Here is a 14,266-nt window from a genome sequence, read left to right on the forward strand (position 1 = left end):
ATGTCCCCAGAATGCATATGCCCATTCGAGGGTGTGTATCAGTCTATTTTTATTATAAACAAATAAAGAGTAAATCACAAGTCAAAGGTCTGGACTCCCTCTCTGAAATGCCACAAACCTAACAAGTGAAATAATTTTAAACAACAAATCTAATTGAAAGCTATTCTAAAGGCACTGAGTCAATATAACCAAACTGACCCAGATAAGAAGGCGTTGGGCCTAGGGAGCCAGGGCAGGCAAAAGTAAGGGCCCAATAGGGGTGGGCTTGCCTCTATTTGAGGAGCGTGGCTGTAAGACCAGAGGTTGGGAAGTAGCTGCTGGGAACCCACCTATGTTCCTCCTGAGGGGTAGGGTAACCCACTTACTGCCTGGAGCACAGACAAACCCCACCCTCTGCTCTAGCCTAATCCTAAACCACAACTGGGATGAGAGCTGGAGAAGGGAGAGAAGAAGGTGACATGGGGCCAGGAGCACAGGATCAGGATGCTGCTCATCCAGACTCTGCAGTGGGCTCTGCTGGAGAGGCCCTCAGTCTGTCCAATGGGCATATACATCAGAAAGGGTAGTCAATAGGGCAGTGCATGTGGGCTTGAAGTGGCCCAGGTACAGCCATGCCCTGGTCAGAGTAGATCCAGAGAGAGGTCATGTTCCTTGGAACTACAGGCTGCTGGATGCACTGTTCACCTTCGAGCCTGGGCTCAGACCTGTGGTACCAAGGTAGACATGGATACCTATTTCCCTGGCTCAGGGTCCAGGAGGGGTCTCTGGAGAATGGCTGTGGCCCACTCACCCGCACTTCCACCTAAAGGAAAGGCAGCCATAGGTCCAGACTAGGTGGGGGAGGGGTTGGTGGGTATAGGGCAAAATGGCACTCACATAGGACAAGTCCTCAAGGCCCCTGCCCAGGGCCTGCACTGACACACAGCTGCTGTCAGAGCCACTGGAGCCACTGGCTGATGGGCACTGGGACGAGACCTCTGAGTCTTCAGGAGCTAGGGAGGGAGAGGGAGACTGGGTGAGCTGTCAGCAGGGGTAGCCCAGACCCCAAGCCATGCCCTCCTGCCTCTGGCCAAGCCCAGACTTACTCAAAGGCAGCTGGCTGCCCAGCTCCACTTCAGCCTCCAGTGCTGCTTCCTCTGGGAAGCTAGTAGAATACAGGGGCCAGCGGGGACCCAAAAGAGCCGGGTCTCTGTACAGGTGCAGGTTGAGGGACCCCAATACAGAGCAAGAGGCAGGGTTGGCAGGAAGGGAGCTCAAGGCCTCCAGGTAGGAACTGTCACAGTCAAATGGGGCCACAGCAATGGAGGCCCGAGAACGAACCTCTGCATAAGAGACAGGGTTAGGTTGGGCAGGTGAGAGCTTACCTGTGCCAAGGCCTCGAGGGGAGCACCGGCCACAGCTAACAGAGGTCCATGTTGCCTCCCGCGCAGCTTTCCTTACCCCCACCCCCATAGCCTGCCCGCTACCTCGGCACTTTAAAACGTAGTTGATGGTGCGGTCATTGATAGCTTCCTCGTTGGAGGCGATGTCCCGGAAGGCTTTGTTCCCCACACCCATGGACACCATCTCAGCCATACGCACCTCTGGGTGGAGAGTAGGCATAGCTGGGGCCCTTCTTGACATCAGCCTGGCCCTCGGCCTCTATCTACCCCTCCCCCTTAAATAAGTCTTTCTTCTACACCCATTCCCAGCAGATAAGCCATCCTGTGCACTGAGCCTTTGTGGTGGCAGGCTATCTTCCTCCCAATCATCCTGTGGGCAGGTGTAATTCCCCTTTTAGAGATGAGGTCTCTGATACTCACAGGTTAATACTGCGTCTACGGTAACCAGCAGTGACAGCAGGACTGCCTGACTTTGAAGTTCTTTCCCCTGCTGTGGCTGCTGCTGCTGGACCTCCTCCCTACTTCCTAAGCATTCCAGATCCCTAAGCCCTCCCTGGGCCACCATAAGATCTCCAGGGAGGGGAGGGAGTGTGGGGTAAAGCAAGGACAGGAACCCACCCTTGTTGTGGACAGCCTGCTTCCAGAGCAGGCGGGAGATGTCAGCCGTCCAAGCCTGCTTGGTGGCCAAGCTGGCAGCTTGCAGCACAAAGGTGTCCCTGGCCTTGCGACGGCGGAACCAGATCTCAAAGTGCAGGTTGCTATCCCCACAGCACTCAGTGAGGCCAAGGTCTGCCATCTGTGTGGCCAGGAGAGGGGCATAATGAGGCACTTGGGGGCAAGGGGCACAGGGTGGGGTCAGGTGGACCTACCTTGAAGGAGCGCTTGTAGCCAAACACATCGATGCCTGTGGGTCCTCGGCGAGGTTTGCTGAAAAGCAGCAGCTCCTCAAAGAGGAAAACGCGGCGCAGAGACTTGTGGCGCCCAGTGCGAACGGTGAACTCATCTTGTCGCACCAGCTGCCCCTGTTCCTTGAGGTTAACCTGCCAAATTGGGGCCAGGTAGATGCCCAGCCTCTTCTGCCCCCTCCCTTCACACCCACAGCACCTGCCCCCCTGCCTGGGATGACTCACATCACAGCCCTGGATGGCGTCCATGGCTAGCAGGTCATTGCCATGTCGCAGCTGGAAGCGCACGAGGCTCTGGGCGGCCTGCAGGGCACTCAGCTCCTGCACAGCGCCCCCACAGGCTCGCGCCAGCTCCTGCAGCAGCAGTGCGTACTTGCTCATGCGCTGGATGGGCTTCAGCAGGTAGGAGGCCAAATCCAGGTGGTCCCCCAGCGCTTGCTGCTTGTCCTGCCAGGTGGGCTAGAGACCATCAGGCGGCTTTGGGGTACTCCCACCAACCCCCTTCTCCCTACAGTCTCAGGCTCCTACCTTGAAGAAGGTGTGACCGTAGCTGGTCATCAGGGCATCAGAGCAAGGTTTATTCTTGCTGTACAGTGCATACATCCCAAACTGCACCCTCTGAAAGGACACGCAGCTCAGCCCAGGTGCAAGGGGGTCAGCTGCCCCTGCCTGGGCCAGACCACTCTCAGCTTGAGAGGATCAAAATGCCAACAGGCGGCTCCCAGGGAGGCCTCCCCCAAGAGATCCAATCTGCCCTGCTTTGAACGAGAGGTGATCTAGCAAGAACGGGCACTGAAAAGGGGACTCGCCCACACAGACCCTGAGGAAGAAGTCCACACCCAGTTCGGCTCCTCCCACAGCTGAGAACACACCCTGGTCTCACCTCACGTTGGACTACTACTCTGCTCACTACAGTCACCCACCTTGGCCTGTGTCTTCCTTGACCACTGGGCCTCTTTCCTGCCACAGGCTTTGCACTTGCTCTTCCCTCTGATGGAACACTGACTCCAGCCTCAGCTCAAACATAGCTCCTCAAAGAGGAATCTCTAACTGCTCTCTCTAAAGGGCAAACCTCTGCCCTACCGGTAACACACAATAATCTATTGTGATTCTTTTCCTCCTAGCCCCAACTATAATCTGGAACTACCTTTTTCATTTTTATGTCTCCTCTACTTAACTATGAGCACCCTGAGGGGCAGGGTCCTGTTGGTTCTCCCTCATAGCTATACCCAGCACAGGGCCTGGCACCAAGCATCTGCCCAATAGCTCTTTGTTGAGTGTGGCAGAATCAGCCAGGAGCCGTGTGGCCTGTGGGGCTTACATGGCGTAGGAAGGCATAGGCCACCCGGGGTGGGTGCCGCGTGCAGGCCTCCAGCTCACGCAGGAAGAAATGGTAGTGGAAGTCCCGCAGCTTCTCCAGGTTGCCAAAGAGGTGAGCACGCTGGCCACGGAGGCCCTGGGGCACATCAGGGCGATCTAGCTCAGGGAAGTAGTTCTCCATGGTATAGTTAAGTGCACGGACATACTCCCGCTCCGTAGCCACCATCTCTGCCAGCACCAGCTGGAGCCTACCAGGTAGGTGGAGTCAGAACCCTAGACATTTGCCTTGCCACTGCCCTCCCTGCCTCTCTCTGCCATCCCGCCCTGCCCACGGCCTGCACCTGTTGAGGTTCCTAGGGTCAGAGGTGCCTGGCAGAGGCATGGTGGGTGATGACTCTGGCTGGGCACCATATCCAGCCTCTGGTCTGTGGCAAGCAGCCACAATGGCCGCACGGTGGCAGTGGTGGGCAGACTCTCTGAGACTCTGCCCTAGATTCCGATCAAGGCTGTAGGCCTTCCTCAGGGGAGGGGGGGCAGGTGCAGCTGGTAACTGGCTGACACACTGGCTAGCTGTGTTGCTCGTCGGTGGTGGCTTCAGTGCAGCCTCTAGCTTCTGGTCTAGGGCCAGCCAGGTGTCCTGACACCGTGCCCAGGCCCCGCGGCACTCCTGGCGGATGCTTTCAGAGCCCAGCCCAGTGGCCAGAGCCCACATCTTTCGGAAGTAGGCCGGAGGCAAGTCAGGGTGTTTGGTCCAATGCAGCTGCAGCCGTTGCAGCACGACTGCTGGGCACTCCTGCTCCAGCTCTGCCAATACCCGCTGCCCTTCCTCAGCCCATGTCGAGGCCTGCAACACCAAGGCCACACAGACATGAAGAGGACCCCACAGAAACCACTGAGTGTTCTCCCTACTCGCCCCCCACACACACAGGGTGTTGGCCCCAGGCCATACCCCAGTGGTTGGATTTGGGGTCAGGCTGAAAAGGAGGAGCTCAGGCTGCGGTAGAGCCGGGCAGCCACCCGCCTGGCCCCAATGACCACCTGAAGCCACAGACAGCAGCCCTCACTCACCTGCTTGAAGAACAGCAACAGCCTCTCAGCATCTGTCAGCCGCTGCCTGCGCTGGGCCAAAGCCCTAGAGAATTCAGCCAGCTGGGATTGCAGGGCCAGAAAGCGGGCCCCAGGGGGGCCCAGTTCAGCCTCCTCCCAGCCAGTCAGTGGCTGCAGAAACTTCTCCCCTCGCCTGACCTGCTCCTGGAGATAGAGACTGGGCTCAGCAGCCAGGCCCGGTGGTCTAATCCCTGAGCCCAGGTCTCCTCCACTGACATCTACACATCATCAAGTCTCTCCTGTGATTAAAGACCTTCCCTCCATCCCCCACCCATTTCCCTCTCTTTCTGAGCCTGTCTCCACAGCCATACTTTCTGGAGAAATTGTTTAACTCATTATCACAGCTTCTTCACCTTGTCAACCCCTACCCCAGCACTTCTCGGGCCTCAGGCCTCATCTGACTCTACTGCTCAGCAACATTCAACCCTCTCTCTACTGGCTCCTGGCTCCTGACCCCTCACCACTCTCCAAATTCGTATGTCCTTCTCTGGGGGTTCCTCTTCCTGCTCCTCAACCCTCACAAAGGCCACTAAACACAGGGGCTCCTGAAGACAGTCCACTCTCTCTCCCGCAAGGCAACCTTATATGAACACAGTTCAAATGTCATCCACACACCCACACCCACCAAGTGACCCTCGACAGCCAGATCTCTCCTCTGAGCTCTAAGCCCAATCCCCATGGTTCTTACTCATTCCCCACAGTCATCTCCAAAGCACACCCAAGACTGAACTCACGAATGCCCTTCCCCTAGAATGTCCTTGTCTCCTGGTCCCTTTCTCAGGGAATAGCACCCATTCATCCTTACAACCTCCCTCTCCCTTTTACCCTCTCACATGTGTCCACCATTAAATCCTATCAATTTCTCAAATCCATCCCCTCCACCATCATCCTGACCAGAGCAACCATCTCCCACCTGGAACACTACAACTGTCTCTTCAATGGATAGTTCATGTCCATCCTCCAAGTCACTGTCTACCCAGAAATTAGGATACTCCTTTTAGAACGTGGATCTGAATACGTGCCTTTCCTGCTTAAATTGTACATTTTTATAAGGCCCAATAATCTGGCCACTGACTAATTTTCCAGCCTTGTTTTATGTCATATCACTCTCTTCTGCTCTGCATTTCAACCTGTCCTTCTTACAGTTCCTCAGGCAAGTAGTGCTCCCTCCTGCCACAAGACCTTTGCACATGCTGCTTGTTCCTTCAGCCTGGAATGTCTCACATCTCCAACCCTCTTCTGCCTGGTTGACCCCAACCTATCCTTCAGATCTCAGCTCAAGTCACTATCTCAAGAAAGCTTGCCCAAAACACCCCTTCTGGGTCAGGTCTTTATTATACACTCAGGTAGAGCCACCTGAATTGCTTCTCTCCAGACCTTTTGCCTCAATTTACAAATACACATATATGACTTTGAACTTTTAATTACAACTTCTCTGCTAGACTATAAATCCCAAGAGAGCAAAGGATAGACTTGTTTTCACCCACTCTGCATTTCTGATCCCTGGCCAAGTGCCCCAATACCTACAGAATAAATAAGTGACCAAACTCACCTGGGCAACCTGGTCCATCTCCCGAAAAGGGCCTTGGGCCTGGAGCAGCATGTCTAGTGAGGGCTCCTTAGGCTCCTCCAATGCTGGCCAGCCCACCTGCTGTAGCCACACTTCAATCTAGAAGGGCACAAACAGGGAAAGGACAGCTGCTGTGGGTTGAGGGTCATGCTTGAGCTCAGGGGCAGGACCCATCTGGGCAGGTACTTCTCACCTGGTGAAGCCCGCCCTCCTGGGCCTCCAGCGTCTGGACCAATTCCAGTGCCTGTACTCGCCGGTTACTCTGCAGGGTCAGTTGGTGCAGAAGCCCATCCACACGGTCATACAGCTCATCAACCTTGTTCACCGCTGGCCTAGTGAGGGTACACGATCTTAGGGTCCTTGCAGTTGCCTTGCTGCACTCCACCCTGTCCCGGAATCACCATCCTAGCTGGTTCTGAGGCAGCCAGCTGAGCTGTTAACATGGGATATGATATGCTGAGGCAAGACCTGGGAGCTGGGCTTGCATCTACCTGTAGTCTGGGCTCTGGGTCACCTCTGGGACCTCCTGCTTCAGCCATGCCAGCTCCAAACCCCCCTGGCATTGTAGCCATGCCAGCTGTGGTGAGTCTAGTACATGCTGCATCAAGACCCGTGCCTGCCGTAGCAGCTGACTGACTTCCTGTGATTAAAGGAAACGGGGTGGAGGTGGGCATGGGGAAAAAAAGGAGACAGGGAGCACTTGGGGAGGCGTGAAGAGACGACACTCACCCCAAACTCCATGGGCTGGGGCACAGCCTTCATGCTCTCAATGGCCCCCTGAAGCAAGGCACAAACCACCTGGCAGCTCTGCTGTAGGGCTTCCAGACGCTGTGAGTAGGGACAGGCATGACCAGAGCAGTGCACAGTGCTGGTCCCAGGCATCCTGGATTCCAGACCACCGCAGCCAGCTCTGCACTGGTCAAGCCAGCCCAGGAGAGGATCCTCTGCTGGCTAGGCTGCCTGAATTCCCACCCTCTGCCCCACCCAGGGCACTGACCATCCGGAAGTCCAGCCAGGCCTCATGGCAGTAAGGCAGGCCTCCTCCCAGTGAAGCAGGTAATGCTGAGGTGGAGATGTGGGTCAGCAGGCTCTGTTGAGAGGGCAACTGCTCTAGCTGAAAGAAGAGAAAGTGTTTTGACGCAGGTCTGGTGGGGAAGCGTCCCACTTCCACCTCCCGGCCAACATGGCTCAGTACCTGCAGCCCCGAAGGCACCTCCTCAGGCATTTTCCCCACTAGCAGCACCTGGTGCACTGACCCTGGGACTGCTTCCTGCAAGGAATCTGAGCTCAGCCCTGCCCCCAACCCTACAGAAAAAGAATGGGGGTGGGTGGGGAGGAGCTACAATCCTGTACTCACTTGCAGTTGGCTGAGCCCCAAGAAGAGGGAAGAGTTCGGGGGACAAATTCGGGCATCCACTAGCACAGTCAGTCCCAGGGCCTGTACTTCGGGCCTAAAGAGGCAGCAGGCTTCGGTTCAGTATCTGCTTCCCAGGCCCTGTCATTTCCTGGCTCAGGCTCCAACCTGCAACCTCTTCCCCCATACCTGGGGATGCTTCGCAAGTAGAGCAGGAGGCAGATGAGTTCATGGCTGCTGCACGTGGAGTGAAGCCAAGTTGGGCTATGGGCACACAGCAGCAGCACTGCCCGGCCTTCTTTATCCCGAGTCCCTGTGGGGAGAGGACAGTGAACATCTGCCCAATCAAGTCACCCCACCTCCACCTCTAGTCCCTCCTACTACCTGGCAAGGCAGCCATGCCACTGGCCAGCAGCTCCCAGGTGAGGTCTTGGGCCAGGAGGCAGTCAGTGGGCTTAGGAAGGCTGGATCCACTGGGGTCTTGGGAAGGGAAATGGCTTGGGTCTGGATTGGATTGGACCACCTACCCAGAGATCCCCTCCTTGGACCTGGACTTCAGTCTGAGCAGGGTCAGAGCCCTCTCCAAGTTGGCACTCCCCTCCAGGCACTCCCATTCCCTTCCAGGATATCCCTGCCCAGCCTCCCTTACCTGTCTCCAGCAGCTCTGATGATGTCGCAGATAAAGAGTCTCGAAGGTCCACAGGGTGGCTGTCCAACCCCCCAGGGTCCAAGCCAGCTGGCATTATTACCCTGTCTAAAACTGGGTCACCAGCCAAGCCTCCCCCTTTCCTGGCACTCTCACCCTGTGCCAGGCTGAGGTGGGAGGATATTGGGCATAGGAGGCTCTCCATTTTGGAGGGAACAGGTTCCTCTGACTCGCCTGAGAAACCTCCTAATGTGCCCCTCTTGCCATCCCCTGACCCATCTGCAGTTATCTGTCCTGGAGGTGATTGAAACTCCCCAGGCAGAGAGTTGCCCTGTAGCCCTTCACCCTGGGCTGCCCCTGCTGGTGGTCTTGGAGGATTGGGGTCCTTAACCTGCATCTGGGGAGCAAGTTCCTCCTCATCCCAGGCATCCCTGAAACTGCACACAGCAAACCTCCAGTCGGTAGCGTGACCCTGGGAGTCTGGGGACTCATCCCCATCCTCTGGAGACCTGTCCATCATCCCCCTACTTAAAGGTGGGTCTGCTCAGAGCAAGTGGGAGAGGGACTGGGGCCTCGGTGTGAACTGAGGTCTCAGCTCATCCAGGAAATGGGTTGAAAATGGTCGGGTAGCACTCGGACGGTAACACAGGCAATAGGCACTAGGCCGCCGGAGATGCCAGCCTTGGTGCCCGCAGGTACTGCCGCAGTTCATGCCTGAAGAGAGGAAAGAAGGGCAGGGGTCTCCCTTCCGCCCAGGACCCGCCCGTCCGCATTCACGTGGACCCCCGGATGCGCACCCTCCCATGGGTGCTGCCTCGAGCTCGCACTCACGCCGGCCCAGCGGGGCCCTGGCCTCGCTCCTGGGGACTCGGGCCTCTTCGCCTTAGCGCCTGCCGCACTCACCGACCCCCACCCCGGACGCGCCGCGATCAACGCGGCCAGAGAGGCCGCACAGCCAGAGACCTCCCACGTACCGCAGAGCCTCGACGGCGGGTACAGCGCGCCGCAGGCGTGCGCTGACGCCGCCTCCTGGCCGCGAGGGAGGGAACGCAGGGCAGCCGAGGACGCGGTGCCGCGCCGCCCCCTGGGGGCCGGAGGACGGAGTCACAGCTCACCCAGCCAGGCCCGACGGCAGCCGCCCGGGTCACCCTGACAGAACAGAGCCTTGGACCTTTGCAGAGCCTCTGCACGCAGCGCCCCCTGGCCTTCGACCCCTCCATCCCTCGGACCCGGACGGCTCGGCTCCGCCTGCACCTCCAATGCCCCGCTGACTTTGACTCGGCTTCTCAGTCCACCGGTGGGGGCAGCGACCAACACCCACCCGTTCCACCGTGCCCACTCCCTGAGAAGCCGTCTCCCCTGGGGAAGAAGGTGTAAGTGCAAGAGAGTGAGTGAGCATGTGGGTTGGCCTGGGAATTGGGGTGGAGAAGGGACTACGTAGGTGAGGGAGCTTCTGCTCTTGAATGAACACAGTTTGGGGGGAGCCCTGCCCCAGGTCTCTCAGCAAAATAAGGAGCACTCATTCCTCTTATCCTGGAGAAGGAAAGTGTGGGCCCAGGGTCCCAGGAGGCCCCTAGAAAGAGAGACTCCCTACGCCCAGACCAGATGCTTGGGATATCTTCATAGAGGCTGGGAGGGAGGCGCCCCTCCATTGCAGCCCCCATCTTTCTTCCAGGCCCCAGGCCCAGGCACCAAGAGACAGGTTGTATGATCCCATGATGGGATAGAGGGCTGCCGTCTGGGCTGGGGAGGAGGGGGCAGGGAGGCCTCTGGGATGGGAGCTGACCCAGGCATCCCAGAATCCACCAATCCACCAGCCCCAGACCCTCCACTACCTTGTATTATTTTTTTTTTTCTTAGCTGAGCCATCCTGCCACCTTTTGGCAGCTCAGCTCAGGCCAGGCATCAAACCTATGTTGCGCAGAGCTCAAACTCTTGAGCGAGCTCTTAACCAACTGAGCCACTCGGCCGGCCCCTACCTTGTATTCTTGACACTTCTTTCACATACACCCCCTCCCCAGCCAAGATCCCCCTGCCCACTAAGTCCCAAGGAGGCTGGGACTGAGGTCAGGTCTCACAGCCAGAGAGCTATTAACCCAGGCCTGCTCCTCCTTACCTGCTGGGTGAGCTCCAGCAACTCAGCTCTCTTTGAGCCTCACCTTACTCACCTGTAAGAAAAGAAAGTCATTTCTTTCTCTCGGGATTGCTATGAGGACTAGGAAAGACCCCATATGTCAGACGTCCACTTGCTGCCAGCACTTCCACTGTGTTGGTGCCCTCCCCCTCAGTCAGGGGATCCTCAACTCTCACTGGACAGTTGACCTGTGAGATCCCTCCCAGTTTTGAGGTACGAGGTCCCTTTGGGTCATGTAGGCCTGGCCTAACACTCCCCAGAATTTGCAGGAAGATTGTAAGAAGGTAGGCTATATGGCCAGAAGAAGACACTGTGCCCCACAACATGCTCAGGCCCTTGGTTCCTGGGTGTAATGGCTTCTCTGACTCTAAGGCAGGCACCTCCTTCATGAGCCCGAGGAGGGAACTGAGCATCAGAAACAGACATAGTGGGAACAAAAGCAATCTGCCCTCCTCCCAGCTGCCACATCAGCACCCAAAGTCCAGACTCTCAGCTACCAAAGAGTCTTCTTCATGAACTGATCTGGCTGTGAAAGAGGAGCCTTGCAGTTATCCTGATCCATCCCCAGCTCCCGTGGGTCCTCTCATCCCACCCTCTTCTAGCTCCAGTGAGCATCAGGACCAACTTTGGCTACCTCCCCAGTTGTCCCAGGGCCGCCCCACTGAGTCACTGCCTCCTCTCCCTCCCTCCCCTTCTGCTGCCCACTGCCTGCCCACCCCCACCCACCAACCAGGCCCCCTAGGAGCCCTAAGAGCTGGGGGGGACCTGCTGGCAAGCAAACACACCCCTCCAATGCCAGAGGCAAATAAGAGGCCTCAAGCCACAGGCCATAGCAGACCCCAGCACTCCTGGGCACAGGCAGACAGATTCAGGCCTTGGTTTATTCACTCCACATAGAATGTGCACTGTAAGCTTCCTGAAAACAGAGACTGTGTGTTGTCCACTTCTGTACTTCCAGCAATAATAAATGCTTGGGAGGTTCCTGAGACTGGTCACACTGCCCCTGCCCTCCTGAGGCTCCCCATCCATGAACCAGATGTAAATCAGAGTCACAAATGGGAACAGATTCAGAGGTTCAGTCTGAAAGGGACACAGAGGAAGCAGAGAGCTGCAGGATGCACGGCTCTAGGATGGCAAAGACACAGATAGAAATGGGGACAGACTGGGGCCTAGTGGGGAACACTGGGGGCTGGGCTTGGAGCCAGCCTGGGCTGCTGACCACAGTAGGCTCTGTGGGCTGAGCTTGCAGGACTGAACAGTGACTCATGGGGCCCATCTCTGTGGCTCTCTTGGCAGCAGAACCTATTCATAGCAGCCTTTTCCACTGAGATCATAAAATGGGGATGGGCTTCCCTCCCCTGCCCCTTCCCTAGCCTTCCCTTACCTTCCCTCAGCCTCGCATTCTTTGCCAATATGAATAAATCAAAAAATAAAATAGGAGCTTTGTGCCTCAGTGGCCCGTCATTGCCCTCACTCCACCAAAAAATCTTGCATACCCTCTTCAATACTGCCCCAGATAGGGTGACATATACCCCAAACCTTCCAGACCTATCTCATCTTTGGCCTAAATAAACTCTAAACTCCTTAGTGTAGCATTCAAGGCCATCCAAAGACGTCACACCCTTCCTGTACAGCTCACATACTAGCCTGGAAAACTCATCTGATTACAAGCCTTAGTTCTCTACCTGGAATGCCCATGTCCATCTCCCCAAGTCCCCCAGGTCAAAGTTCTTCCTTCGAGGCCTGGATGCAGCTCAAGTGGCACTGAAGGCCATTTCTGCCATGCTGTCCAGTCAGGTGGCAATCCATGGATGAGCTCTTAACTGGCCGTGCGCCTTCACCCCAGATGCCTGCCTCCCCTGGGAGCTGTGCTCACCTGCTTTCTTCCCTCAGTCTGCTGGCCTCTGACCAATCCTATCTGCCCAGAAGTCCCGCCATTCTTAGTTACCCAGCACCAGGCCCAGGAGCCCCTCTGCGCCCCCGTGCCTACACCATCAGTTGCCTAATTGCGTGGATTTGATTTCTACAACCTTTCTAATCTAGTAATTCTCGAAGGATGTAGTCTATGGGCCACCTCCCTCTAGGGAGCTGTTTAAGATGACCGATTTCTGGGTCTCCATAGACCTGCTGAGCAAGAGCCTTTGGGGTAGGCCCGGGAGTCTGCATGTTTGACAAGCTCCACAGTGATTCTGATACTAAAGTCTGAAAATGGCTGCCTGTCCTCTCCAGCCAGCCCCTTCAGGTTCCTGGGCTGCTGGCGCAGCCTCCCAACAGGTTTTCTCTAGTCTTGTGTTCTATCAATCCATCCTCCACCTGCAGTTCCACACATCTTCCTCCTGGCACCAGCCATATTTGAGTTCCCTAAAGCACATCACTGCCCACACCACTCCCAGATCCCAATTCTCTCAGGCCAGCTCTCTGCCACCCCCAAAACTCCACAGGGCCTCCCCACCCAAGCTTTTGTGTCCCTGGCTGGTCTCTCCCAACACCAACCACTGCTCCTTGTTTTTTGCCATGTGCACTCCAGGCATCCTTTATGTTGCTCTTTCTACTGGGAATTCACCCACCCAACTTTTCCTGTGTTGTCTGAGCCCCTAAACGTGCACACGTGCGCGTACATGCACACACACACACACACACACACACACACACACACACACACACACACTCCTCCCAGACCTCAATGCCCCATAGCACTTTCAGTGTGCTTTGCCTTATAGTATAAGACCAATAATGACAAACATTTGTGATCCCTTCCCATGGACCAAGCTGTGTACTAGATTCTTCTCATTTTATCATTTAATTCTAAGAGCAACCTTATGAAATAAGTATGATTGTTATCTCATTGTAGAGATGAAGACACTGAGGTTCAGAGAAAGTATGTAACACGCCTAAGATGACCTACCTGGTGAGTGACAGCTGGGACTGATAACTACCAGGCCTCATCACTCTAAACTTGAGAGTAAAGCCTAAGTCACTCTTCTCTTCATACTTCCCCCATGATTAACATAGAAAAGGTGACTAAATTTGTAACCTTCACAGTATGTCAAATCCTTCAGATCTATAGAGACAGAAAGTAGGTTAGTGATTACCTAGGGCTAGGCTGCGGGTGAGTGACTGCTAATGGGTAAAGGGTTTCTTTTGGGGATAATGAAAACGTTCTAAACTTAGATTGTGGTGAGGGTTGCACAACTCTGAATATATTGAAAACCTCTGAACTGTACATTTTAAATGGGTGAATTTTATGGTGTTATATCTTTGTAAAGATAGATTTTTTTAAAAAAGCCCTTTAGACACAGTGGAAATTGAATTTGGGACTGCTGTTACCAGAGATTTCTATCCCTCAATGTTTCTGGACCCCACACTACCCGATTTGTATCATAAACATTCAGGGTAACCAGCTATCTTGAGATTGCCCTCCCACCTTGCCATGTGCAGAACACTTCTGTTCATTTGTCCTACGCCTGCCTCCAGGTTTTCAAAAAGGTTTATTGGGTCCCAGTGTGTGGTGGCTGCATCTTTGGGCACCATGGCACCTGACCTCTTGGGTCACTTTCCTGACTAGCCTTCCCCATTTTGTAGACACCCAGTTCTGTGGCCCCGTGTCCATACAGTGATCCCCTGGACTGCCACTGCAGACCCCTAGAAGGGGACAATATTGAGAAGATAGAGGAGAGGAGGGAGGAAGGGCCAGAGGGCCTAACAGTCTTTCCCAGGATCCCCCCCTTCAATCTCTATCCCAGAAATCCTGGGGCAGGTGGTTAGAAGTTTCCATTTCCCTCACCAGATACCCTTGTTGCCACTCCCCTGCCCCTAGAACCCCCAGACACATGGACGTGGGACACCCA

At 55.6% G+C, this 14,266-nt stretch overlaps 1 protein-coding gene across 1 annotated transcript; it reads right to left on the minus strand.

Annotated features, from left to right (window-relative positions):
- Window positions 1-65: 65 nt before the first annotated feature.
- PLEKHG4 (pleckstrin homology and RhoGEF domain containing G4) lies at window positions 66-10,986 on the minus strand. Its single transcript, XM_019655902.1, has 23 exons — window positions 10,916-10,986; window positions 10,401-10,452; window positions 8,288-8,998; window positions 8,023-8,118; window positions 7,828-7,951; window positions 7,642-7,735; window positions 7,480-7,554; window positions 7,282-7,398; window positions 7,014-7,112; window positions 6,776-6,924; window positions 6,478-6,616; window positions 6,267-6,383; window positions 4,676-4,858; window positions 3,949-4,451; window positions 3,609-3,855; window positions 2,816-2,905; window positions 2,513-2,734; window positions 2,252-2,422; window positions 2,001-2,178; window positions 1,467-1,583; window positions 1,086-1,322; window positions 877-992; window positions 66-704 (listed from the first exon to the last, which is right to left on the minus strand). Exons 3-23 carry the CDS (start codon window positions 8,802-8,804, stop codon window positions 699-701), a joined length of 3,597 nt encoding a protein of 1,198 aa, XP_019511447.1. The 5' UTR covers window positions 8,805-8,998; window positions 10,401-10,452; window positions 10,916-10,986; the 3' UTR covers window positions 66-698.
- Window positions 10,987-14,266: the final 3,280 nt, after the last annotated feature.

The sequence above is a fragment of the Hipposideros armiger genome, unplaced genomic scaffold, assembly GCF_001890085.2.
Source record: "Hipposideros armiger isolate ML-2016 unplaced genomic scaffold, ASM189008v1 scaffold_9, whole genome shotgun sequence".
In the NCBI taxonomy this organism is placed as follows: Eukaryota; Metazoa; Chordata; class Mammalia; order Chiroptera; family Hipposideridae; genus Hipposideros; species Hipposideros armiger.

Coding starts and splice junctions, on each gene's coding strand:
- PLEKHG4 (XM_019655902.1), bottom strand. CDS start 8,804: ATGATGGACAGGTCTCCAGAGGATGGGGATGAGTCCCCAGACTCCCAG. Junction 8,119..8,287: donor ATCAGAGCTGCTGGAGACAG/GTAAGGGAGGCT, acceptor TCCCTTCCCAAG/ACCCCAGTGGATCCAGCCTT. Junction 1,323..1,466: donor CTACGTTTTAAAGTGCCGAG/GTAGCGGGCAGG, acceptor TCTCTTATGCAG/AGGTTCGTTCTCGGGCCTCC.